General features: G+C 41.2%; 1 protein-coding gene across 1 annotated transcript in view; it reads left to right on the top strand.

The window, feature by feature from the left end:
• Positions 1-21,831, top strand: part of LOC117304953 (doublecortin domain-containing protein 1-like) — a 58,272-nt gene extending 36,441 nt beyond the window's left edge. The window contains exons 25-38 of the mRNA XM_033789610.1: positions 141-303; positions 969-1,133; positions 2,393-2,590; positions 6,352-6,569; positions 7,384-7,454; positions 8,918-9,103; positions 10,608-10,814; positions 11,541-11,694; positions 13,020-13,145; positions 14,162-14,263; positions 15,952-16,190; positions 17,094-17,319; positions 18,709-18,818; positions 19,770-21,831. Of these exons, the coding sequence (XP_033645501.1) occupies positions 141-303; positions 969-1,133; positions 2,393-2,590; positions 6,352-6,569; positions 7,384-7,454; positions 8,918-9,103; positions 10,608-10,814; positions 11,541-11,694; positions 13,020-13,145; positions 14,162-14,263; positions 15,952-16,190; positions 17,094-17,319; positions 18,709-18,818; positions 19,770-19,841 (2,237 nt within the window). The 3' untranslated portion in view covers positions 19,842-21,831. The remainder of the gene's footprint in view (positions 1-140; positions 304-968; positions 1,134-2,392; positions 2,591-6,351; positions 6,570-7,383; positions 7,455-8,917; positions 9,104-10,607; positions 10,815-11,540; positions 11,695-13,019; positions 13,146-14,161; positions 14,264-15,951; positions 16,191-17,093; positions 17,320-18,708; positions 18,819-19,769) is intronic.
• The last annotated feature ends 3,874 nt before the right edge of the window (positions 21,832-25,705 follow it).

Below are 25,705 nucleotides of genomic sequence, written 5' to 3'. Positions count from 1 at the left end.
AAACCGGTGGGGCAGAAAAAAGGCATTGACGTTTTATAAACCATTTTTGGGTGCTCAACCTCTAGTGACTGCTTGTTTAATTCTGCAATTTTGCCTTAAAAATATCAGACCTTATAAACAATTGTTTGTGTTTTCTATAGACATTGTCCTGGATGTTGACGGCCAGCTAGCTGCAGGGAGCCCTCTAGTGGTGAACCCAATCGCAGTCACACCCGAAGAGAGACAGCACATCATAAGGGGTCCGACCCCTGAACCAGAAGACGAGGAAAATGAGACTGAGGGAGATCCTTATGCTAATCTGAGGTACGTCAATTTCCATCCTAGATCAAAATTCTTTTAATATTTTAGTGAGAAATTACCAATTTTTCAAAAACTACGTTACTTCAGAGGGAGTCGTTTCCCACAATGTTTTTAACTATCAACAGCTCTCAAATGCTTGTTACCAAGTCAGTTTTGAGTAATTACCAAACGTGTACCATCATTTTAAAGATATAATACATGTACATGCTCTTATCAGAGCCAACACTTCATCAAAGGAGAATTATTACGGGGTGGTATCTGCAAGTTTACTATTATTTATTGTTTATTTGTATTGTACATGATTGGTAGAGCAGAAAGCAGAAAGCGTTAATATTGTGTGTGATCAGCCATATACATGAAGCAACAATCCCGTGGAAGTTTGGTATGACTCTATTGTGTGAGTCTGGTAAAATGGTTAAAAAAAAGTGCCCAATTTTCAGCATGTAAACAGCATCAGTTTTTGTTGAATCAATCAAATTCAGCTGTTGTGTGTTTTTTTTTAGGTTTTCAAATACAGTTTTCTCGAATAAGACTTCATTTTAGATGTAAATATATGAAATTACAACTGTTCTAATATGAAGTAGAACTAGTGTTCATGTAAATGAGGGTGTTTGTATCTTTACAAACCCTGTAATAAACATATTTTAATTGGGCTTATCCCACTACAGTGCGCATGAGCGCGCCCACATGGTGTCCGAGCAGCGAGCAGAGGGTCTGAAATGGCCGTGGGAGCGTGTCCTGAATGTGGGTCTGGATGAGGTCATAGAGGTCAATCAGGGGTCACCAAAGGAAGAACCCGCTTTCACAAACCAAGATCTCTACAAGAAGTTCAGGTAAGTTGACATTGAGAAATTAAAGTCAGTTTTATCACAATTTTGTTTTTATTTTATTGTTTTGACCTTTTTGTGGTGTGTCATGGCCAAGCATTCTAGTTTCCAGACCCAAGCACTGGGGTCAGCAGCAGAGTGTGCGTTCAATTAATACCTGGCCCCAATGGGAGACTTTGGGGACGCTAGGTGGCAGCAGACTTACCAGGGGCCTTTCTCAAACCACAGCTTGGGCTCCGGCTCAGGCTCCGAGTGCTGATATCCGTGCAATACGCGCTGCTCTGAAATGCAGGTTAAAGACAAGCTGCATACACAGCACGCAGAGCCTGAGCCGGAGCCCAAGCTGAGCTTTGAGAAAGGCCCTAGGTAAATTTCAATTGTTTACGTATTTCTGAGCGTGCGCACATGACTGAGAACAATTGATTTTACCTGGTATGTCTGCTGCCACCAAGCATCTCAAAAGTCTCCCATTTCATTAAGCATGTAAGCAGCCGTTTTGTGCTTACAGATCGTCCCTTAGCAAAATTTCTATTTCATAAAGCTGTACCGTAAGCAAGGGTAAATGCTGGCTAACCCTCGGTAAGCACACGAGTTTCGTAACCAAGCTAATCCATGGTGAATGTCATGCGCGCCTAGAAATTTTCTGCTTGTTTGAGAAATCATGGTGAAATCATTTATGCTTACAAACATTCATCTGCTACAGTAGTCACCAAAATGTGTTACGGGTTGCCAGCTTGATGAAATTGGGCCCTGGTCATGGCACTTGAATCCTTGGGCAAAGCGCTTAACCATAAATGCTTTGTAAAAGTTTGCGAAGGTACTACATTCTACTTTATAACAGCCACGCTCTTAGTAGATGATACCCATGCCTACATCTTTACGGACTGTGAAGTGGGTAACCCTGTGTCAGCCCCAGGAGTAGGTGGCAACGTTCCCCTGGTGACAGTTGATTTGGGTTGACAGGCTAAATCAGTTAAGTGTAGACCTCACTTTGAAGTGAAGTGGGCTTCCAGCCTTGTGATATTGGGCAATCTCCCATAAAAAAATTTGACCAGGTGACCCTCAACTTTGTGTATCCCATTATATGCATAAAATAACAAATCTGTGAAAACTTTGACTCAATTTGTCATCTAAGTTTCAAGAGAACAAGGAAAGAAAAACACACAAATTTGTGAAGAAACTTGCTGTGCCCCTTCAAGAACGAAATTCAAGGGCTGAATCATGATTTCCAAATGTTGAATTTTTCAAATTGTTTCCCCCTTTAGGCCCAAGCAGCCTAAAAGTCCACGAAGCAACCACCTAGCCCATCAACGCTTTGTATTTGAAGATGGTTTCTTGGCCGTCAAGTCGGCGCCGTACCTCGTTGTTGGCTTGGAGCAGCCAGAGATTGAACTCTCTAGGGTGGTATTGTGTAAGAAGAATCCTGAAGATCCAACGATGAGATGGGATGCCGACACTCAGGGGTAAGTCTGGAGCTTAGAAACTCATCTCTTGTATCAGGGAAGTTCTGTAAACAATGGACCTTAAAGCCATTGGACACTTTCTGAACATAATAACAAATAAAAGTTCACAGATTTACAAATAACTTACAGGGCTTACAGAAGGTAATGGTGAAAGACTTCCATTGAAATATTATTCCATGAAATGCTTTACTTTTTGAGAAAACATTAAAACAATTATCAATTCTCGACATATCGAGAATAACAGACTTATTTTAAACATATGTCATGACACGGCGAAATGTCAAAAACAAGGGTGGGTTTTCCCGTTATTTTCTCCCGACTCTGATGGCCGATTGAGCCTTAATTTTCTCAGGTTTGTTATTTTATATATTAGTTGTGATATACGAAGTTAGGGCCTTTGGACAATACTGCTCATCGATGTTGTGCGGTTGCTTTAAACAAGCGGGTACATGCAACCACAAAGCTTGGTATTCACAAAGCTTTGGCTATTAAAATATATTTGGGGTTTGAACAAAGAAAAATTGACGGGTGCGTAACTTGAACCACCAACCTCCAGGTTAACCCCAACTGTTCAATAGTGTTCATGGTCTTTTTATATGCACTACCAATCCTATTACATAGGACCTTTGGCTTAAAGGCAGTGGACACTATTGGTAATTACTCAAAATAGTTATTATCATAAAACCTTACTTGGTGACGAGTAATGGGGAGAGGTTGATAGTATAACACATTGTGCGAAACAGCTCCCTCTAAAGTGACGTAGTTTTCGAGAAAGAAGTAATTTTCCATGAATTTGATTTTGAGACCTCAGATTTAGAATTTGAGGTCTTGGTCTTTTTATATGCCCTACCAAACCTAGTACGTAGGACCTTTGGCTTAAAGCCATTATACACTTTTGGTAAACAGTATTGTCCAAGTCCCACACTTCGTGTATCACAACTTATATATAAAATAACAAACCTGTGAAAATTTAGGCTCAATCGGTCATCGGAGTCGGGAGAAAATAGTGGGAAAACCCACTCTTGTTTCCGCATGTTTCGCCGTGTCATGACATGTGTTTAAAATAAATCCGTAAATTTCGCTATCGAGAGTTGATATTGTTTTACTGTTTTCTCAAAAAGGAAAGCATTTCATGGAACAATATTTCAAGAGAAGTCTTTCAATATTACCTTCTATAAACCCTGTAAATTATTTGTAAATCTGTGAACTTTTTTCTTTTTTTCTGTACGGAAAGTGTATACCGTAATTTTCGGATTATAAACCGCGCGGCGTATAAACCGCACTTCCTCAAAATATACAAAAAATATTTAGATGTCGGCGTATATGCCGCGCGGCGTATAAACCGCGATCAAAATAAAAAAAAAGACATGAAAAAACTAACCTCAAAACACGGAAGTGAAGTACGCAAACCTGCCGCGTTACGGGTGATTTTTTATCTCACACTATCAGTCCTGAGTTATATTTTGTTTCCATCAACAACCCTTTTCAAGAATTTGCGATTTGATGATCGGTTGTGTTGACCATATGTTTTGTGAACTTCTTTGGCAACAATCTCCGTGAATCAAAGATCGGTCTACAACGCACACCGAGAAATAGTTGAACTTTGCCCTGCATCGCATCGCCCTCTGTTGACAAAAGTTGTTCACGTTTGATTAGACTTGGCCCCGAGCCTCAAAGCGTGGGTCAGACGTTCAAGCTCCCCGTTGTACAATGGGCAGCCGCTCTACTCGATCCGTCCGAAGTCTAGCCAAGATTTTATGAATGGAACTATCACCGGCCAATCAACAACGGCCAATCATCAAACGGCCAATCACCGCATGCGTGAACACATAGGGGCCGTGCTTGTTTGCGGTCCCCGTGTGGCGATGTGCAGTGACAGGCGGGCGGCACATCACTCAGTCTTGTATAGTTGGCCGCAATGTGGAGTTGCATCGTAATTAAAGTGGAAATGTATTAAAGTTTACACTATTGATCGTAATTGAAATGATCTATTATAGGATAGCATTCTTTTTGGTTTTTTTTTGGGGGGTTGGCCGGTGTTTCTCCCTCCCTTTTATTGTAGTCCCACAACGAGGATCCACACAACAGATTATTGCAACGACGGACGGGCGGACGGACGTAGCGTGTGTGTATGCAGTAATGTATCATGCAGCGTGCACATTAAGCACATGTACACACATGCGAGTTCGTAAAGCTAGCAATCTGTTAATTGCGCTGCTCAATCTCGAGATTGCACAACAGATGTTGGCTGCACCGTACTGAGCGATGTTCGCTGACGGGTTGCGCTACGCCCTCGCATTTGCGCCGCCTGGAAATAAAATTCCCAATGTTTCTGGACTCAACAATCAAGGCAGTTTGGAAACGTTTTGTTTGATCCCCCGGAGCGGCATAGCTCTTTGCGTACGTCCATTCACCATTCTGCTGTTGCGGTGTGCGTGGTTGAGCTGAAGAAACCGCTGGCTGGCACGAGTGTAGCGGATGTCTGACGTCAGTATATAAAGATCGTGGGAAAAATAGACAGGGGACGAGTCTATTTCGCCGAGACACGAGTATAGCTTGAATGTCTGAAGCCAGCATGTAGAGATCGCTAGGATAAATAGACGGGCACCAGTCTAGTCTATCCCGAGTTGCGCTGAGCGGGGGGAGCTAGCTAGCTGAGGGTGGCTGTTAAACGTTTTACAAAGGAAACATGGAATACAATTGTGGTGGGATTTTCAACAGGTTTTTGTCATCACACAGGCAGGTTTTTGTTCTCGTTTAAGAAAAAAAAAACATTATTTAGAATATTTTACAAACGATCTTTCTTTTTAAAAATGCCGTTTTTCTCTTAAATATTTATACGTCGGCTTACAAGCCGCCCGGAGAATAAACCGCAGGAGTTCAAAAAAATGTCAAAATCAACATATAAACCGCGGTTTATAATCCGAAAATTACGGTAATGGCTTTAAAGGCAGTGGACACTATTAGTAATTACTCAAAAAAATTATTATCATAAAACCTTACTTGGTGACGAGTAATGGGGAGAGGTTGATAGTATAACACATTGTGCGAAACAGCTCCCTCTGAAGTGACGTAGTTTTCGAGAAAGAAGTAATTTTCCACGAATCTGATTTTGAGACCTCAGATTTTGAATTTGAGGTCTCGAAATCAAGCATCTGTAAGCACACAACTTCATGTGACAAGAGTGTTTTTTCTTTCATAATTATCTCGCAACTTCGAAGACCGATTGAGCTCATATTTTCACAAATTTGTTATTTTATGCATATGTTGAGATAAACCGAGTGAGAAGACTGGTCTTTGACAATTACCAATAGTGTCTAGTGTCTTTAATGTCCAATTCAAAGAACAAAGCAAAGTGTCTTGGCTCAAGAACACAAGTGCAACGACCAGGATTCAATCCCACACTCTTCTGGGCCCAACTTCAAGGCTCTGCTTAGCATAAGCAAAGAATCAGCACTTAAAAAAGCAGGGATTTCCGCGCCTACAACAAGCATACTTTATGGGTTAGAAGGGAATTTTGGCTTGTGCGCGTGTGTACTCAATGTAGTCATTCTACGCTTACACAGCTAGTGCAGAAATTTGGAGCTTGAATGGTGAATGGTGATAATAAGCGCAGAATTCATCGGTAAGCAGAGCCATGAAATTTGGCCCCGATCAGAAACTCCAGAGCTTGAGTCCGGAGCTCTTAACCACTCAGCCACACAATACTACAAAAGGTGTTTGTTTTAGAACGAACTTTCCTCATCTCCCATCCACCCCAGGTTTATTCGCTCCAAGGCCAATCCCGAACTCGTCCTTGGTGTCCAGATGCCCGGCCTCAAGTCAGACGATGATGGCACCACCTGCAGCAGTTTCTACAACCAGCCTGTCTCGCTGCAGCACCAACGGATAGAGAAATACGGAACGGCAAATCAGAAATGGTCCTTTGAGAAGGAGACTGGTTTTATGGATGCTTTCTCAGCCGACGTCAGAGACAAAGGTTGGTTGATGTTAATATTAATAATAATAGTGGGTTCATACGTAGGGCTTGGATCCGTCACTCAGTGACACTCAAGGCGCTTCAGCATTCAGTATTTTTCTGCAAGGTTTGTGGGGCTATGTTTTTGAGGTAAGAGACCTTTACATAGCACCGTGTACTGGTTACAAGGTACTGTGGCGCAATATGCTGCCAATCAAACCAGGAACACTGGGGCCAAGCCCTTCACTCCTTAATTATATTGCTCTGGGTTCTTTTACATTCATTAAACAACACATACATGTAGAACCAACAGCTTAACATTCCATCTGAAGGACGCAGCATTAATGAATAAGTGTCTTGCATAAGGACATCAGTGTCATGACCGGGACTCGAACCCACGCTGTGCTGATCAGAAACACCAGAGCTTGAGTCTGGTGCTTTATCTGCCCAGCCACGACAGTCCAATAAGAGAAGAGGTGTTACCAACACAAAGAAAAAGAAGACCTGTCTTCTACATCAGGCCAGCAAGACGAGGGGGTACTTTAGATAGTTCCCAGGTGGCGTAAATCGGCCATCTTTACGGCAATTTGGAACACACAGTCATGCGTTTTGCGCAAGAACGGTGTGCAGCGCGAGCACATATTTTTACAAAACTCGTTGCCTGATAAACAGCATGGTTACATTAATAAACTCAGCTCTTGACACGCCTGCAAGCCAAAATGCAATTTGCCCGTAAAGTTGGTGTCTATTGCAACTTATCTAGAGATAAATTGCCTTGTTTCGGAAAATAAATGTTTTGGTTTGAAGTACCTTGCTTTGTTTGTGTGTGTTTCAGAGGTAACAGCAGCAAACAAGGCCAATGTTTGTACATTTGCTGTATGTGGAGAAACACCAGTGGATCAGGCGGTAAGTACAGATATTCTGTACTGTGTGTCTCAAAAAAACTATACACTTTTGAAATAGCTGCCGAAAACAAAATATATGATTCTGGGGGAAAAGGTTTAGATGTATGGATAGCTAATGGTCTCAACTTTCATATGACATCGAAAAGTCTGAAAATAATTTATGCTTGGGTGAGCACTGCTCACTGAGCAATAAGTAGCCGACATCTTGGATTGAATTTTGTGAGCTCCAAATTTTGTTGCCTCTCACAGACTGGAATGCTAATTCCTGCGCAGCCTAATTTTCATACCTTTTACAAAAGTGAACAGGGCTCACCTAAGCATAAATTATTTTTGGACTTTTTGGTGTCGTATGAAAGTTGGGTCCATAAGCTATTCATACATATGAACCTTTTACCCCAGAATCATATATTGTTTATTGAGCAGCCATTTCAAAAGTGTATAGTTTTATTGAGACACCCGGTATTAGACAAATATTGAATGCATGTGCGCGAATTGTCGCAGAATGTATCAGGAGGTAAGATCTGGACTATTCCTTTTTGCAAGGTGATGTCGAGTAAACTAGAAAAACCACATTTCACTGAGTGAGTTTAATAGATGGATCGACCGCCATATTTGATGATAAACAAAGGAAAAGTGCACGCATGTACGCGCTGCGCACAACTCTCAGCCAGCGATAGCCCTGCATGCATCAACGATGGTGGTCAATGACGTCATGTGCAGTCCATCTATTCTGTGATGATGTACGCCCCCTGTTCGCAAAATCTAACAGCGTATTACACAGTAACACACAATGACGACTTGATTGTTATGTGCATGCTATTAGTACTGTGTACAGCATTGGTCTCGTGAAGACGAGCAGAGAATACTGTTCGAAACGTCGAGACCAAACTGGCTCTTTTCAGAGCCACCACTCCTTCAAAAGATATTTTACCCATCGTTGTAACCGCAAGTTTACTATTCATATTAATATTTATAGTTTCTGTTATTCTCCACACCATGCAAAGCTTCACACACCATTTAAAATAAAGGAATTATAAATGTAAGATTTTACGCAGTGATCATCACTATGAACTCAACCAATATTGAATAAGGCGCATCGATAGTTCAAAATGATAATAGTACATTGTAATAATAATGTGGGTGTCTCAAGAGCGCTTCCTACATTATTACCCCTAGTCACTTGACCATTTAATTCATTCCTTAAACCATCTCAGCTCACTGGGGAGTATACAACCTTGTGCAACAAATAATGTTCTACTCAGCTGAACCAATCACAAGAACCATCTCTGCCCTCACGGGGACGCAAGTGTCACGACCGGCACTTGAACCCACACTCTGCTAAGAAACACCAGAGCTTGAGTTTCGGTGCTCTATCTTATCTGCTCGGCCATGACACCCCATATGTATATGCGAGATTGTGTTCAGAATGTAGAGATTGTTAATTTTATTTCTTTTATTTTTCAGGGTTTTGTTGTGATGGGTGTCAAGTCATCTGAGCCTGTTATGGTTTGTGCGGCCTGCGCTCGATCCATGAGGGCAAATACCAGACTACGCAAACTGGAGAAAAACACAGAGTTTATCTGCGCCGTTGGACTGGCACCCCAGCGAGGGGTTAAAATGATCGGCTGTTTCCAGTGCTTGAGTGGAAAGGTAACACCTTTTAATAATCAACAATAAAAATTAAGAGAGGTTTGCTGTAGCACAACGTGAATATCTCTTTGTGAGTAGTGTTGGTTCTAAATAGACCTGGTGGTTAATGCCTCCTAAAGAACCAACACTACTCAAAAAGAGATATAATGGTGTTACCACAAACCTCTCTTAGTTATACGTACACCGTGCAAAGTTTTAAATCCTACTTAATAATAATTATAATAACTAGTGCTTAGCACAATAATCATATCAATGCGCTTTACATTAGTGCCCTGGTCATTGAGCCAATAGCATTCCTATAATCTTTCTCAGCTCCCTGGGGAGTATACAACCCCGAGCTTCCATGGTGCTCAGACGGCTTATTCAAACACTATATCAACCTCTACCCATTTATCCACAGGGGTGAAGAGAAGCAATTATAATAAAGCAACCGAGGAACCTAGCCCTATGTTGGGGTCCCGTCAGTCAGTTTCCCTTGTGGGTTATTATTTGATACTTCTAAAATGAGTGGTTTAGATTATCAAATTCAGTGTTTGGATGGTCGAGTCATCAGAGTGCCACACTCTGATGACTCGACCATCCAAACTTGAATTTGATAACTCGACCATCCAAACTTGAATTTGATAATCTAAACCACTCATTTTAGAAGTATCAAATAATAACCCACAAGGGAAACTGACTGACGGGACCCCAACATAGGGCTAGGTTCCTCGGTTGGTAGAATTAGAAAATACTTCTTTCTCAAAAACTACGTTACTTTAGAGGAGGCCGTTTCTCACAATGTTTTATACTATCAACAGCTCTCCATTACTCGTTATCAAATAGTTTTTATGCTAACAATTATTTTGAGTAATTACCAAATAGTGTATACATGCAGTGCCTGTAGGCAAGACACAACCAGTTGGCAGTGGCAGTGTCATGGCCGAGTGCTTAAGAGCACTGGATTCAAGCACTGGTGTTTGATCAGCAGGGTGTGGGTTCGGATCCCGGTCGTGACACTTGCTACATAAAATTTGGGAGGTAGTGCTTTCTGCTCTACCGGCTAGGCTTCGAATTGAAGATACCCAAGTCTACATTCGTGTGGACTGTGAAAGGGGTAACCCTGTTTCAGCCCTAGGAGTAGGTGGCAACGGCCTCTGGACATAAATAATTGTAGCCCACACCTTGAAGTGGCCTTTAGGCCTTGTAAGTCAGGCGACTTGCATAAAAAAAAAAGAAAAAAAAAGAAAAAAGTATTGCTTTATGTTTCGGATAGGATGTAAAGCCGTTTGGACGCAGGAAAGAAGTTAATGTTGAAGCGTCATGAGCGCCACTGAGTGACGGATATGAGTGCTAAAATGTATATAAAAAGCTACAATTTTTTATATATTTGTTATTGCTTTGTAGTTTGACTGCAATTCAGCCTTTGGCTGCGATGGTCTTTGTTTTTAAAAAAACATTTCAAATCAAACAACATTCTTTGAAGCATATCTTAAAACTTTCGTCCCCCTGCAACATTTTCCAGGTTGACCTGTCCACATTCGAAGCTTCAAATAGCCTAAGTCAATATGACAAAGAGCTGAAGCGTCTTAGGCAGATGTCCAGTGCTCGGATTATTGCCAGGGAGATATCCGCTTACCAACATGTCCAGACTGTCCGGATCCTGGCTCATCGGAATGGGGACGGGAGAACTACGGAAGGTGTCCTGATGGTTGGATCCACTGTTAGAGGGGTAAGGTGTAACTTAGTCTGGTCCCCAGTCTTTAATCGTGCACTGGTCTTACAGGCCCAATGATTTCATTGGTTGCAATGATTTCATATGATAAGCATGCTGGGCCCGATTTCATGGCTCTGCTTATATGTACCACCGAATTATTTGCTTACGATCACCATTCTCCTCTCCGCTTGCAGGGCAAACGCCAAATTTCTGTGCTAGCTGTGGAAGCGAAGAATGCCTAGTAACATGGAGTACGCACGCGCACAAGCCAAAATTCCTTGCTAACCCATGAAATACGCTTGATGGTAAGTGCGGAATTTCCTGCAAGTGCCGATTCTTTGCTTACGGTAAGCATGAAGAGCCCTGAATTACCCAGGTTACCAAATTACCCAATTACCCTGCTTACCGTAAGCACAAAATCAGCGTTTATGGAAGCATGGAATTCTGTGCTTACGGCAAGAGTAATTCACAGGTTAGCGACAAATTTTTGCTTCTGCGTTTGCGTACTCACTGTTACTAGGCATTCTACGCTTCAAGGGTAGCGCAGAAATTCGGTGCTTGCACGTAAGTGGGGAATCGTGATCGTAAGCGCGGAATTCGACGGTAAGCATAGCCATGAAATTGGGCTCTGGTCTTACAGACCCAATGTTTGCATTAGCTACCATGATTTCAGTTGATAAGCTTGGTGTAATGTTTGATGATGTTCAGCCTTGTAATTGACTCATGCTTTTTGGATTTCAGTTTTTAGATCAGTGTACGTATCACCTTCAGCTGTCGACAGCAGGGAGACGGATCTACACCCAGGATGGAACATTGATTCTAACAGTGTCTGATCTGATTCACTGGAACCTTGCATGCTATGGGCTCTCTGGTATGGATATAAATGATCAGCAAGGTAAGTTGACGAGGGAGTGCTGAGTAGTGCTGAGTAGTGACGAGTAGTGATGCGTAGTGACAAGTAGTGATGAGTAGTGATGAGTAGTGATGAGAATGGCTCTCTGGTATGGATATAAGTGATCAGCAAGGTAAGTTGACGAGGGAGTGCTGAGTAGTGATGAGTAGTGATGAGTAGTGATGAGAATGGCTCTCTGGTATGGATATAAGTGATCAGCAAGGTAAGTTGACGAGGGAGTGCTGAGTAGTGATGAGTAGTGACGAGTAGTGATGCGTAGTGATGAGTAGTGATGAGTAGTGATGAGTATGGCTCTCTGGTATGGATATAAGTGATCAGCAAGGTAAGTTGACGAGGGAGTGCTGAGTAGTGATGAGTAGTGACGAGTAGTGATGAGTAGTGATGAGTATGGCTCTCTGGTATGGATATAAATGATCAGCAAGGTAAGTTGACGAGGGAGTGCTGAGTAATAGTGGCTCCTTTTTTTAAATAATAATAATAATAGCCAGTGTTTAAATAGCTAAAGGGTGTATCAAAGCACTTCTAACATTATTACCTCAGGTTACTGTGCCTTAATTAATTCCTTAAACCATCTCAGCTCACTGAGTATACAGCCTCGTGCTACTCGGCTAAATCAATCACAAAAACCATCTCTGCCCTCACAGGTACCCATTTACCACTGGGTGGAGAGAAGCATGTAGTTAAGTGTCTTGCTCAAGGACACACAAGTGTCACGACTCCCGAACCCACACTCTGCTGAACAGAGTCACCAGAGCTTGAGTTCGGTGCTATTATCCGCTCGGCCGCGACACCCTACCGCGCATATTAATCACCCAGTGACACTCCTAGTGCTGTAACATACAGTATTACCTGAAAGAAACACATGGGCAAGCCCTTCCTCTGTCACGATATTAAAGTGTCACTGCTCCTTTTATATGCATTCACACAACTTGTAGGACCCACGGCTGAACGTTCCTCATCTGTGCTCATTTTCATGGCTCTGCATACCACCGAATTCTACGCTTACGATCAGCATTCTCCGCTTACAGTGCAAGCGCTGAATTTCTGCACTAGCTTTGTAAGCGTAGAAAGCCTAGTATCGTGGAGTATGCAGGTGCACAAGCAAAACTTCCCTGCTTACCTGTGAAACGTGCTTCCTGTAAGCGCGACTTTCCTGCTACCATAAGTGCTGATTCTTAGCTTACAATACAGTGAGCAGAGCCATCAAGTTTGGGCCCTGTATGATAGTAATTTGGGTTTGTCTTGCCCAAAGACACACCATTACCAGAACCAAACCTTGTCAATATGCATCCTTGTTTTTGTGGTAGATGGAGAAAAGAAGGAAAAAAATGGGGAGAAGCGAAAGGAGAGCTTGGACTTGAAGACGTCATCAGTGCTTCGAATCCCAGTCGAGGTATGGGTGTCATGTGGAGAGCAGTTTGCACGACCAGAACGTAAGTAGTTTTTATTTTCTATGTGTTAGGGCAACAGAACAGGGTAATAATATCGGAGTCTTATATAGCGCACGTATCTACCAAACAAGGTACTCAAGGCGCTGAGTATATATAAACTTTCAGAAAGGTTATTGCAGTGATGAATTCTGAGACCCAATTACTTAGCACCTTATAAGGGTTTACAAGGTGCTACGGTGCATACAGCAGCCACAGCCAGGAACACCGGGGGGTACCCCTTCTCTTTTCGATAAGTGCACAGAGTTCTTTTACATGCGTTACACAACACATGGGACCAATGGCTTTACGTCCCATCCGAAGGACGAAGCAATGGTTAAGTGTCTTGCTTAAAAACACAACATTCTGCTGATTAGAAACACCAGAGTTTGAATTCGGTGCTCTTAACTGCTCGGCCACAACACTTACTCACTTCTTTGGGTAGTCAGAGGGGCTTTCTCAAACCTCGGCTTGGGTTCCGTCTCCGACTTGGGCTCTGCACGCTGCGTATGCCAGTGGAAACGAGGCTCGGCCTTTAGCCTGTACATTTTTGAGCAGCGTGAATCAGCAGACGGACCCTGAGCTGAAGCCCAAGTTGAGGTTTGAGAAAGGCCCCAGGTTAGCGTAGTGGGTATCTTTTCTTGCCTCCCACCTCTGGGACCCCGGTTCGAATCTCACCGGGGCACTATGTGGATTGCGGTTTCAGTCCCTACCTAACTGCGTAGGTTTTACCCTGGAATAATTCTCTGGAGTTTTTCCTTCCACATCTAAAACTGAAACTTTCTTCCTCGTCTTTTCTCCATTTGGTGTCTTGGCGAGTACAGTCATTAAGTTTGCTTTTCTGAGAGTCCTTGGCTTCACAACAAGAATCAATGAATTGAAATAAAATAAAACTCCTCAATTTAAAAATACCCAAGTTTTTATTTATTCAGATCAACACTGCACTGCTTCTCACCAAGTAAATTGTTATGGTCATTCAATTTTGTATTTACCAATCCATAACCTTTTACAATCTTTTTCAGATGTTGATTACAGACGGAAACTTTTGCTGCAGCAGAGAGAGGAGAGAGCAGGAGTCGTTCTTGAACTTGAGAAAGAAAAGCACATCTTAAGACAAATGCAAGGTATAAATAATAATAGTAGGTTCTTCTTATAAAGTGCTTTTTCACACCCCCAAGGGGCGTATCAGAGCGCTCAGTATTTTGTCCTTGTTTGTTTGTTTGTTTTATTTATTTCCATTCATACAACAAATCATATCATTTCATAACATACAATGTGATAGACTAAATAAAAACAGACTAAACCGCGTTGTACAACATAACAAGGTATGTGGAGCATAAGACCCATTCCTTTACCTAGCACCAAGTAATGGTTTACAGGGTGTGACGCGGCAAAATGCAGCCAATCGAACCAGGAACACCGGGGCAAACCCCCTTCTCTTTTTGATAAGTGCACTGGGTTCTGAAATCTATTTCTTTACCTAGCACCATGTAATGGTTTACAAGGTGCTGTGGGCAATATAAAGCCAATCAAACTAGGATCACTAGGGCAAACCCCCTTCTCTTTACGATAAGTGCACTTTTTTTTCATGTGCATTATACAACACACGGGACCTACGGGTTCTGTATCTGATAGCTACTGTGCAAACTCCATATGGTGGATATCCAGTACAGGGCGCTGACGCGAAGCAAGGCTAAGCGTCCCATCCAAAGAATACAGCAATTATGGTTAAGTGTCCTGCTTAAAGGGAAGGTGCACGTTTGGTAATTACTCAAAACAAATATTAACTTAAAAACTGACTTGGTAATGAGCATTGGAGAGCTGTTGATAGTATAAAACATTGTGAAAAACAGCTCCCTCTGAAGTAGCATAGATTTTGAGAAAGAGGTAATTTCTCACTAAAATAATGAAAGACTTCTAGCCAGAAGTCTTTTATTCCTATCTGAAAGCACACAAATTCGTCCAACAAGGGTTTTTTTTCTCTCATTATTTCTCGCAAATTCGATAACCAATTGAGTCCAAATTTTCACAGGTTTGTTATTTTATGCATGTTTGGATACACTAAGTGAGAATACTGGTCTTTGACAATTACCAAACGTGTACCTTCCCTTTAAGGACACAAGCGTCACGACCGGGACTGGAACCCACACTCTGCTGATCAGAAACACAAAAGTTTGAGTTTTGTGTTCTTATCCACTCGGCCATGACACAGCAACACTTTCAGATCACTTTAGATTTGCTCAACCAGTTTGCTTAGGGATTAAGAATCCTTTTCCCTTTAGTTTTTTGCACTCAATAATTATAAATTACAAAAATCTGCAGCAACTGTTTTGTTAGCAAAAACAAATTCTCAAAAACTGTAAGTTTAAAGGCAGTGGACACTATTGGTAATTGTCAAAGACTAGCCTTCACAGTTGCATAAAATAACAAACCTGTGAAAATTTGAGTTCAGTCGGTCATCAAAGTTGTGAGATAATAATGAAAGAAGAAAACACCCTTGTTGCACGAAGTTGTGTGCGTTTAGATTTCGAGACCTCAAGTTCTAAATCCGAGGTCTCAAAATCAAATTCGTGGAAAATTACTTCTTTCTCGAAACTATGGCACTTCAGAGGGAGCCGTTTCTCACAATGTTTTATACCATCAGCCTCTCCCCATTACTCGTCACCAAGAAAGGTTTTATGCCAATAATTATTTTGAGTGATTACCAATAGTGTCCACTGCCTTTAATGTAAATCTGACGACATTGTGTTTTGTTTTACAAAAGGTTCCCAGACCCTTTAAGTTCAAGGTCTGCTTTTTATTGTTTATTTAGGGCGAAGGACCCATGGAATGGAAGGCCCCCAATACATCAGCACCTTCAGCCCAGAGGCGCCGGTCATGGTAGAGGGTGGCTGGACCCAACCCAGCATCGGGGAAGTTCGGAAATCCTTGACCGTCCACCAGCTTGAGAATCACCTCCAAGAGGTCAAAGGTCAGCAGAAGCAGCAGTCCAATCACAGCACTAAGTCTGTAGTGGATGGCAGTAAGAAACTCTACAGCCAGCCTAACATGGTAATTGATATAGGACTTGAGGCGTTGCATGGTGAGGTATCAATGTATATTTGGTTTGCAGTAACACCATGTGTGTATTTACTAAGGTAGAGTTTGTTCTTTAGAGAATATTCTACTACCGCGGAGTAGATTTTCAGGAGATCTCAGGAGACTTCTCTGTTCTGAAAAGAACTGTCCTGCTTTTTAACTAATAATAATAAAAATAATGAACCATTTTTGTAGAGCGATATCACAATCACAGAGAAGTCTCTATGCGCTTTGAGATGAAAACAAAAGAGAAGTAAAAGTTGATAGAGATGTGAGGTAATGACAAAAGCAAAATTTAGTTGATACAGAAATAAATACTGAAGGCTATTGCAAAAATAAATCGACGGAAGGTAAAAGTTGAGGTAGTGGTCCCGGCTGATTTTCTACCTTCCGCCCAGGTATTGGTTAAAAAGCAGGACAGTTCTTTTCAGAACTGAGAAGTCCCCCGCATTCTTTCTTTTAAGACACTGGACACTATTGGCAATTGTCAAAGACTATAGTCTTCACAGTTGGTGTTTCTCAACATATGCATAAAATAACAAACCTGTTGAAATTTGAGCTCAATCACTCAGCGAAGTTGCAAGATAATAATGAAAGAAAAACGACCACCCTTGTCACACGTAGTTGCGTGCTTTCAGATGCTTGATTTCGAGACCTCAAATTCTAAATCTGAGGTCTCGAAATCAAATTCATGGAAAATTACATTTCTCACAATGTTTTATACTATCAACCTCTCCCCATTACTCTCTACCAAGAAAGGTTTTGTGCTAATAAATACTTTGAGTAATTACCAATAGTGTCCACTGCCTTTTAATAAAGTTAATACAATACAATACAAAGGAAACAAATGAATGTTATCGTGATCATTTTTTTCAGAAACGTGTGAAGGCCTACAAGAATGGAGATCCACCAGATAAGTGGACCTACGTATGGGGTTCATCCATACCAGAGATCCTGCAGGATGGTACAAACAGATTAGACCTTCGCAAAACGGCCGGGCAACTCTTCACCCCGGACGGACGAAAACTGACAACGTTCGAGGAGATCAAACGAGATCAGCTGGTGTGTGTGTCGTACGGAGATCATTATAAGGGATCAAAAGGTTAGAACTACACCTACATGTAAGCTTGGGCGATATCGATTTATTTTATTCACGATATTTTGCCGACAATAAATCGCGATATTCGATATAATCGCGGTTAATTAAATTTTGACATCATCAGTCTTCAAACTCCCAGTGAAAGTTGTAGAAGAGACAGTCATAGCATAAGAGAGGTGTTCTAATGACCTATTTTTCTGGGTTTACTCCAAACCTATGGGGTGCAAGATGCTCAGCTAGGAAATACATCACGATATTGCGATACTTAATCGATATCGCGATATATCGATATTTCGATTAAAACCAAATCGATCCGATATCAAAATCGCTTCCAAATTAGTATCGCGATATTCGATAACATCATAGTATCGCCCAAGCTGAACTACACGTAGTTGTTTTTAAACTCTGTCACTTTACCCCCCCCCCCTTATTACGGGAAAGCTATTCAACAGGCATTCAACTTTTTAGCTGATCAGCTGATTTCCTCTTTTCCTTTTCAAAACAGTGCCCTAGAAAACTGAAAAACACTGTACTAAAGTTTGATCGGCCATTTCCTCCTTTTTTGCAATTAGAAAGTTGCATGTCTGGTTCAAGTATTTTCTAGTTTGGCCATAAAAACATGGAACGTATACATCCTGTTCACCAAGTGACTCTTATTGCAACATCACACATTGCTTAGTGGTGGGGGGGGGGGGAGTTGGGGTAAGGTTGAGCAGTTAAAAGATGAGCAGTTAATCTGATCAGAAAAGGAATCACATTGAGGGTACAGGTGTAATTTGCCAGATGAAAAGGATGTTTTATTAGCAGTTTGTATCACTATTCCCCATACACGTTTGGAAAAGGAATCATATTGAGATAACAGGTGTTAGTTGCCAGATGAAAAGGATGTTTTATTACCAGTTCCTTTCACTACTCCTCATACGTATTCATGATTAAGAGACAAAGTCTCACTGGTCCATTCACCCTCTCCAGATTCTGCAGATGGTTCTCCGAATATAAACCAATCTTTTCATGTTCTGAAGAACAAATTGGAAAATCTCAGACCATGGAGTTGAGTAGTCTGGAGGCGCCTTATCCACAGTTTCTCCTCAGACTCAGACAAGTGGTCTCTCTTTGGTTAGCTGACAAAAACAGCATGGTGTATCTCGAGTGGACAGTCGATATTGCCCCCCCCCCCTCTGTGTTTGAAGCGGACAAACTAGTTCCATCGGTGAAACATTCCATTTATAAGCTTCAGTTTCTTGTGGGATGCCTGCACTTTGTAATTTTCCTGTAACAATTGTTTTGTTTTCTAAAGTGCTTATTCATGTCGAAATAAATGTTTCTGGAATGAAAAAGTAAACCATGGTAGATTTTTGCATGACTGAATTTATTAATTTGTGTCATTCACAGGGAGTCGCTCCCAAGTTGAAGTCAAGGCAAACTGGTCTCGAGCGAGGAAGAAGGACGGACCCCAAGCGACTGAGATCACAGTGACGTCAAACAAACACCCAGCAGTCACGGTAAGCGACAAAACCATAAGTGCATCCCCTTATGGTGATTCCCTGGCTGCCGCTTCCCAAGTTGTATCGTAAACTTGGGTGTGATCTCTGGCTACATTGCAGTCAACAGTGGTATGGCTTCTGACTGGCACCTCAAACAAAGATATAGACGAAAGAGGAGACCACCAACAAAGGAATAGATAGCTCAGTTGTTAGAGCACCCTATATAGGACTCTTCCTCTGTGCTGTACACAGATACAGAGTCCTAACTATTAAGGCCCGTTCCTGTGGCGGAAAATTTTCAAAGCTTCATAACTCAAATCTTACCTGCAGGAAGCCACTTATTTCAACAGATTCACATTCCATGGCAGCATACATTTTTCTGCAGTGGGTTTTGGTCGTCATATATTCCTCCCAAATCCTTCATTTTCGTGAAATAATGCAGCTCCCAACGTTAAAAAATTCCTGTTCTGATCGTTTTTTCACAGTGTTGTCTGCTGCCGTGCGTACGCGTATACATTCGCGTGCAAGACACAAGATGCAAGGCGCATGAATTCTTGGTCACCGTATCTTGACTGCACAGCGTTAACACGCAAATGCAACGCAACATATGCGCGTTGTGCATCTTGCGTATGCACGACAGACTGAAAGAATACGATCAAAACGGGAATTTTTTTAACGTTGGGAGCTGCATTAATTCACGAAAATGATGGATTTGTGAAGAATATATGACGACCAAAACCCACCGCAAAAAAATATGTGCTGCCATGGAATGTGAATCTGTTGAAATTAGTGGCTTCTTGCAGGTAAGATTTGAGTTATGAAACTTTGAAAATTTTCCGCCCCAGAAATAGACCCTGATATCCAGGGCGTCACTGTAGTACAATACGAAAGTGTAAGGCCGCCAGGGCCAAGTTGGTAGAGAGTCTGCATATTGTAAAAATGCATTTTTTCTTTCTCCCTTCTCATTAGGTTGATCCTTTTGGTCCCCCCGCATTGGCGCTAACTGCCCACGCAACAGAATCAGAGAAACCAGACCATTGAGTGTATTATGCTGTGTTCATCTTGGACATACACCCCATTCAGAAACCAGACCATTGAGGGTAATATGCTGTGGCCATCTTGGACATACACCCTGACTTCATGGTGGTAATGGAAAGAGATGATTCAGAAACCAGACTATTGAGTGTATTATGCTGTGTCCGTCTTGGACATACACCTTGACTTCATGATGGTAATGGAAAGAGATTATTCAGAAACCAGACCATTGAGTGTATTATGCTTTGTCCGTCTTGGACATACACCCTGACTTCATGGGCGGGGAACAGACTATTTCTCTTTAAGCATCTGTTTTGAACCAGGACTCTGACTTTCTGAGATGTATTCCTGAGTTTAAGGGCCATTCAGAAAAGTAAATTCAAAAAAAATAATGGTTTGCTCTTGAAATTGTTTTGACCCACCCACCCCAGTGTCAATTTGTAACTATTTAACTAATAAAAGTAATGCCTCAAATGAATGAACCAGATATTTTAAGTCAAATTTCTCGAACATCAGTAGTTTTCAATTGCTTTTTCTGGCTTAAACAAACCAAACAACTTTGTAGTTTAATCAGATATTAAATTGGCGATCTTGGCAAGCTTAGTAGTTGTTCTTTTTCGTTTGGCAATGATAATCTTCCATTTTTAAAATGAAAACTGATTTTCAATTTTTTAAGACCAATCCACACAAATTTGAAAACAAATAATTCTGTTTAACATTGAGTATTCTGAATGGCCCCCTTGGACACATATTTGATCGTAGTACTCTGCTTTGTGTCCATTTTATTAAAAAAAAGGCTGAATGTAAATATTGAATTTAATGCATTGGCTTGTGGCAATATATTGTTTAAATATTTGAAGAAATAAACCTTGTAAAACAGTAGGGTTTTTTTTAAAGTAAAAGTAGAATTTGAAATAAAGCAAGTTAGGTTTGTGGTGACACCATGCATACATGCCAATTTTGAGATTGAAGGCCGCACGAAAATTACTATTTCAGACAAAAGACAGCAATGAACAAAATAAAAAAGTTCTGTCTTGCGACAGTAGAGATTTGTTACTGGACACAGTTATTTGTGTACATTGTTTTAAATATCAACAATGTTCATGTTATTAGCTTTAAGCCCGGTGCATACTTTCTGCGAATGCAAATACGATACAAATTTTGGCGCCACAAATTCGTAACAAATAATTCGCATCAGTTGAATTGTGCTCAACTCTTGCGGCGAATTATTCACAGCGAAAACAGCGCTGTGATGACAACATTTGTATGGGAAGTATGAACCAAGCTTTACTCGCATGACTCTGTGCGACACTGTCCGTGGTGGTCTCATAAAATTAGTGGTCCTATCTTTGAGGTTTGAAAATTTTGACAGGTATGCACCATGTTCATGAACAAAATCTCTCTATTTGATTATGGTGTTCTTAAAAGAACGATGACATACTGATCTACAGAAATTGCAGTAGTTATTATAGCTACAAAACTACAAAAACACTACATGGCACTGCTTACCGCTGAATGCTGCGCTTGTAATAACCATTCTTCAAAATTACAGGAATGTTATTGGCCCAATGACCAGGGCACTAATATAAAGTGCATTGATATGCTATTGAAAACGCGCTTTATAAGAACTAGATAATATTAATATTAAATACACATTCCAGTTTTTAAATTCCTGTGGAAACTTCTTTCTTGTCTTTCCGTTGTCCCCATCTTTTTATCTTCCCACAAACATTCCTTGTTGAAACATGCCACTGTTCTGCTGTGAAGACCGTTTTATTCTTTTGTCTTCAAGTCTCTAGGTAGCCAATAAATAACAACTTTTTTTCCTTTTCCTTTTACCAATTCAGTTTCCCTTTCAGGTTAAAATCTTGATATTTCTTCAAACACAAATCTGCATCCCCTTAAAGGTATATGTTTGGAGATTACTCAAAACAAGTATTAACTTAAAAACTGACTTAGTAACGAGCATTGGAGAGCTGTTGATAGTATAAACATTGTGGGAAACGACTCCCTCATAAGTATTGTAGTTTTTGAGAAAGAGGTAATTTCTCTCTAAAATAATAAAAGACTTCTAGCTAGAAGTCTTTTATTCCTATCTGACAACATACAAATTCGTCCAACAAGGGTGTTTTTTCTTTCATCATTTTCTCGCAACTTCGATGACCAATTGAGCCCAAATTTTCACAGGCTTGTAATTTTATGCTAACGATGGGATACACCAAGTGAGAACACTGGTCTTTGACAATTACCAAACGTGTACAGTGCCTTTAAGGTGATACCTCTGCTGCCATTTCCGGGTTGTATCGTACACTTGGGTGTAATCCCTAGCTATGGCAGTTTAAGGTTGAATGGCTTCTGACTGGCACCCCAAACAAAGTTGTTGACAAAAAGGGGTACCGCAAACGAAAGGGCTTATACTTAAAAAACTTGTTACCACTGTATGCCATTATTGTTTCTCAAGTAATAATATATATATTTTTAATAGATTTGGTTTTTTTATGTTTGTGCCGTAATTTCTAAGACTTGTAAGTTTAGTGTATACATTTTTTGTTTATTTTGGTGTAAATATAAAGTTGAGATGTAGATATACTTCAAATGCGCCAATTAAATAATGTTTGAATATTAATTACCAGTATTTTCCAGTTCTTGCCAATGTTGTTTTGGTGCATGCAAGTTTAGCGCTTCAAACTTCCGGGACCATGATGTTGGTTCTTACTGTGTTGAGATGTACGTGTGCTCGGTTCTGCTTCTTCGAATACTAAAGTTAAATGAACACGTTGCCCTGGATCGGTCGAGTTGGTCTTTGAAAAGCTTTCTGTAAAAAAGCGTTTGAAACAGTTTGTTATAAAATGCATATGGTTAGAAAGATGTTGTAAAAGTAGAACACAATGATCTACACAATATGCCTCGAAGTTGCGTGGTTTTCGTTTTACCTCGTCGACAAACACGGTCGGCCATTTATAACATTTGACTCCCATAAATGGCCGACCGTGTTAGTTCGCGACGTAAAATGAAAACCGTACAATGTTGAGTGATATTTGTGTGGATCATTATATTCTACTTTCAAAACATCTTTCTAACCATATGTATTTTACAACAAACTGTTTCAAACGCTTTTCATAGACCAACTCGTCCGATCCAAGGCAACGTGTTTCTTTAAACGTAGTTGTCTATGAGAGTTTTATCACACTACGAGATTTGAGGCATTGCATGGTGAGGTATCAATTTATATTTGGTGTGCGCTAACTCCAAATGGGTGTTTTTTCTTGCCAGGTAGATTTTGCATGTTCTTTGGAGAACTGTCAGGCTTTATATTATACTACCGCGGAGTAGATTTTTCGGATTAGGCCAAAAGAACTTAGAAGTTTCACGAAAATCCGAAAAATCTACTCGGCGGTAGTTATAATAACGCAAGACAGTTCTTTTTGTTAGGGTCGATCGTTTGTTTCCTTGGGGCGTTGGCCCTCAGGAATGTCTGGAGAATTTCACTGGTATGCTTGAGTGTAGATAGTGGTAGTTGTGTATATGAAGGGGAGAAAGTGAGTTGATGTGCAGAGTACCATGGTTCTGAAGTGAGTGGGGCGATGTGTGGGAAGTTGGGCCTATGCTTTTAGAGTTCTGCTTGGGATGCTACAGCACATACGTTTAGATCTGGTGAGGCACGGATGAGAACTGAGCTCGACAAATTGTAAGTTACTTTTAACTATGTTTACGGAGGAAACGCATTGGATTGTAGTAGTGTGTTTCATTAGATATAAAGCACTTTGTAAAAGCATTTTTTAGTCTAAAGGAATTGTTGATCCAAAAGCAGAGAGTTGCAATTTTGATAATTTGTCATTGTTTTATTTGAAAGCGTACCGATAACATCCCTTAACTTTGGCGACCTTGTATATTTGGTTTGCGGTAACACCATGTGTGTATCTACTTGCCAGGTAGAGTTGTTTTTAGGGAACTGTCTTGCTTTATTTTACTGCCGTGGAGTAGATAATCGGAGGTTCGGGAGCAGACTTCTGGCGACCTTGTTCTTGTACAGTTTTGGTTCATTTTCAATTATTATAGATGGCCCTTATCCACCCGACCATTAATTTCCGAGAGTGAATTATTAGACGCCCCTGACATGAGAAATCACGTGGGACTTTCAGCCAACACTAACAGAACTAATGTGGTCCTGGGATGATGAAGTAGGAGAGGCGAAACATTTGCGTCACTATAGAGTGGAGTTGGGAGTCAGTGGATGACGGGTTTTTATGAACGAGTGAACTGGATAATCCGGAGCTGGACCCAGAATGTTAATGGAGATGAATACCCAAATGAGCACTTCGAACGAACTTTGAACTATGATATTCTGAACTCGGGAAACTACTAGTACCAGGCTGCACGAAGCGGAGTAAAGAAAATGTTTCAGTTTTTCCTTTTGATAAAAATGCAGCATTTCTTCAGATTTCGTTCCTTAGGCCTACTCCATTTCACTACTCCAGTTTATTACTCCACTCCAATACTGAGCCAGGAGTGGATTTCACAAGAGAGTTAAGACTAGTCTTCTCTCGAGTTAGAGGACGAGTTACTCGTCCTAACTTAGGACCCCAATATCTCCTAGTCCTATATGTTCTTTGTGAAATCGACGCCAGTGTCCGGCAGCTTAGCATCCAGGTCCTGTTTTGTGTTGTCCAAAATAATGTCTAGTTAGTGGTAGGGCGGCCATTATCACCCATTACGAGGCAGGTCATGGAGCGGGGAGCTGTGAGAGGAACACCACCAGCAATGCCTGTGGACTCGCACACTGTGAATAGGCTTTTGGCGTCAACATCGCACTTTATACCATACCATTCCTCGCCGGTATATCTAACGGTGCACATATTGGTTGCACGTGGATCTGCTCCCTGTGCCCAAACACTGTAGGTCATTTCCTTGACATCATCAGAATAACAGAGCCATCTATCACCAGTGTCGTCATATCGACAGCCAATCCAAACTCTGTACTTGGATTGCTTTGCCATTTCTTCAGTGATGAAATCATTTTCTTCCGGCGATTCGATCACCAACAGTTGCGCCCCACGATCTTGGCAGAAAGCTTTTGCCTCCGCCCAATTTTGAACGCTCACGGCGAAGTTGTAACAAGATGAACCAAATTCGATCCAGTTAGTTTCTGGCGGTGGACACATTGCATCAATGCCAAGGAAAACCGAAAGAGCGCAAATGAAAACAGTATTTCGTGGATGCATGGAACCAGAGCGAGCTGCCATTTTATGCAAGTTGTCGAAACTTTTTTCAGGCAATCTGTTCTTGCTTGATAAAAGAACAATGTTTCTGTTCAACTAATTGCGGTGACACCGTGTTAATCTCTTTTGCGTATAGTAGTGTTGGTTCTGAAAAGACCTGATGGTTAACGACCCAACGTTTCGTTAAATGCTCTGATCGTCTTCAGGAGAATGCTGGACTATGTTGCTTCCACCATGCACAGTTTCAAATCCCTGTTTATGTTCAAAACAAGCAAAATGTCACTAACATTGAAGTTCACGTAAGCCTAGATTTTTAGAATGGTTGTGTAGCAGGCAGGTCACACATCAGGTATGCTGGTTTTAGTGTCTCCAGTTTCACAACTATAACCCGATACTCGGCTCTAAAAAACGAAGAAATTCTTTTCTTGCTCACACTGTCTTTTCTATGGCTTGGAAAACGCAGAATGTGAGTTGAGTTTCATTCAGCCTATAATAAAGCCCGATATCGATATACGCACCGCGTGTTGTAAAGTAAGTAGCCTACAACTGTTGCCTGAACATCTGACGTCACACTTCGATCGAGGCTCCTGAAATACACCAGAGATAATAATGGGGTGCGTTTTCGCGGTCGTAACCATGATAACTGTTTCG

Source organism: Asterias rubens, chromosome 22 (genome assembly GCF_902459465.1).
Source record: "Asterias rubens chromosome 22, eAstRub1.3, whole genome shotgun sequence".
NCBI classification, from domain to species: Eukaryota; Metazoa; Echinodermata; class Asteroidea; order Forcipulatida; family Asteriidae; genus Asterias; species Asterias rubens.
This window is presented reverse-complemented; position numbering and strand designations above follow the sequence as displayed.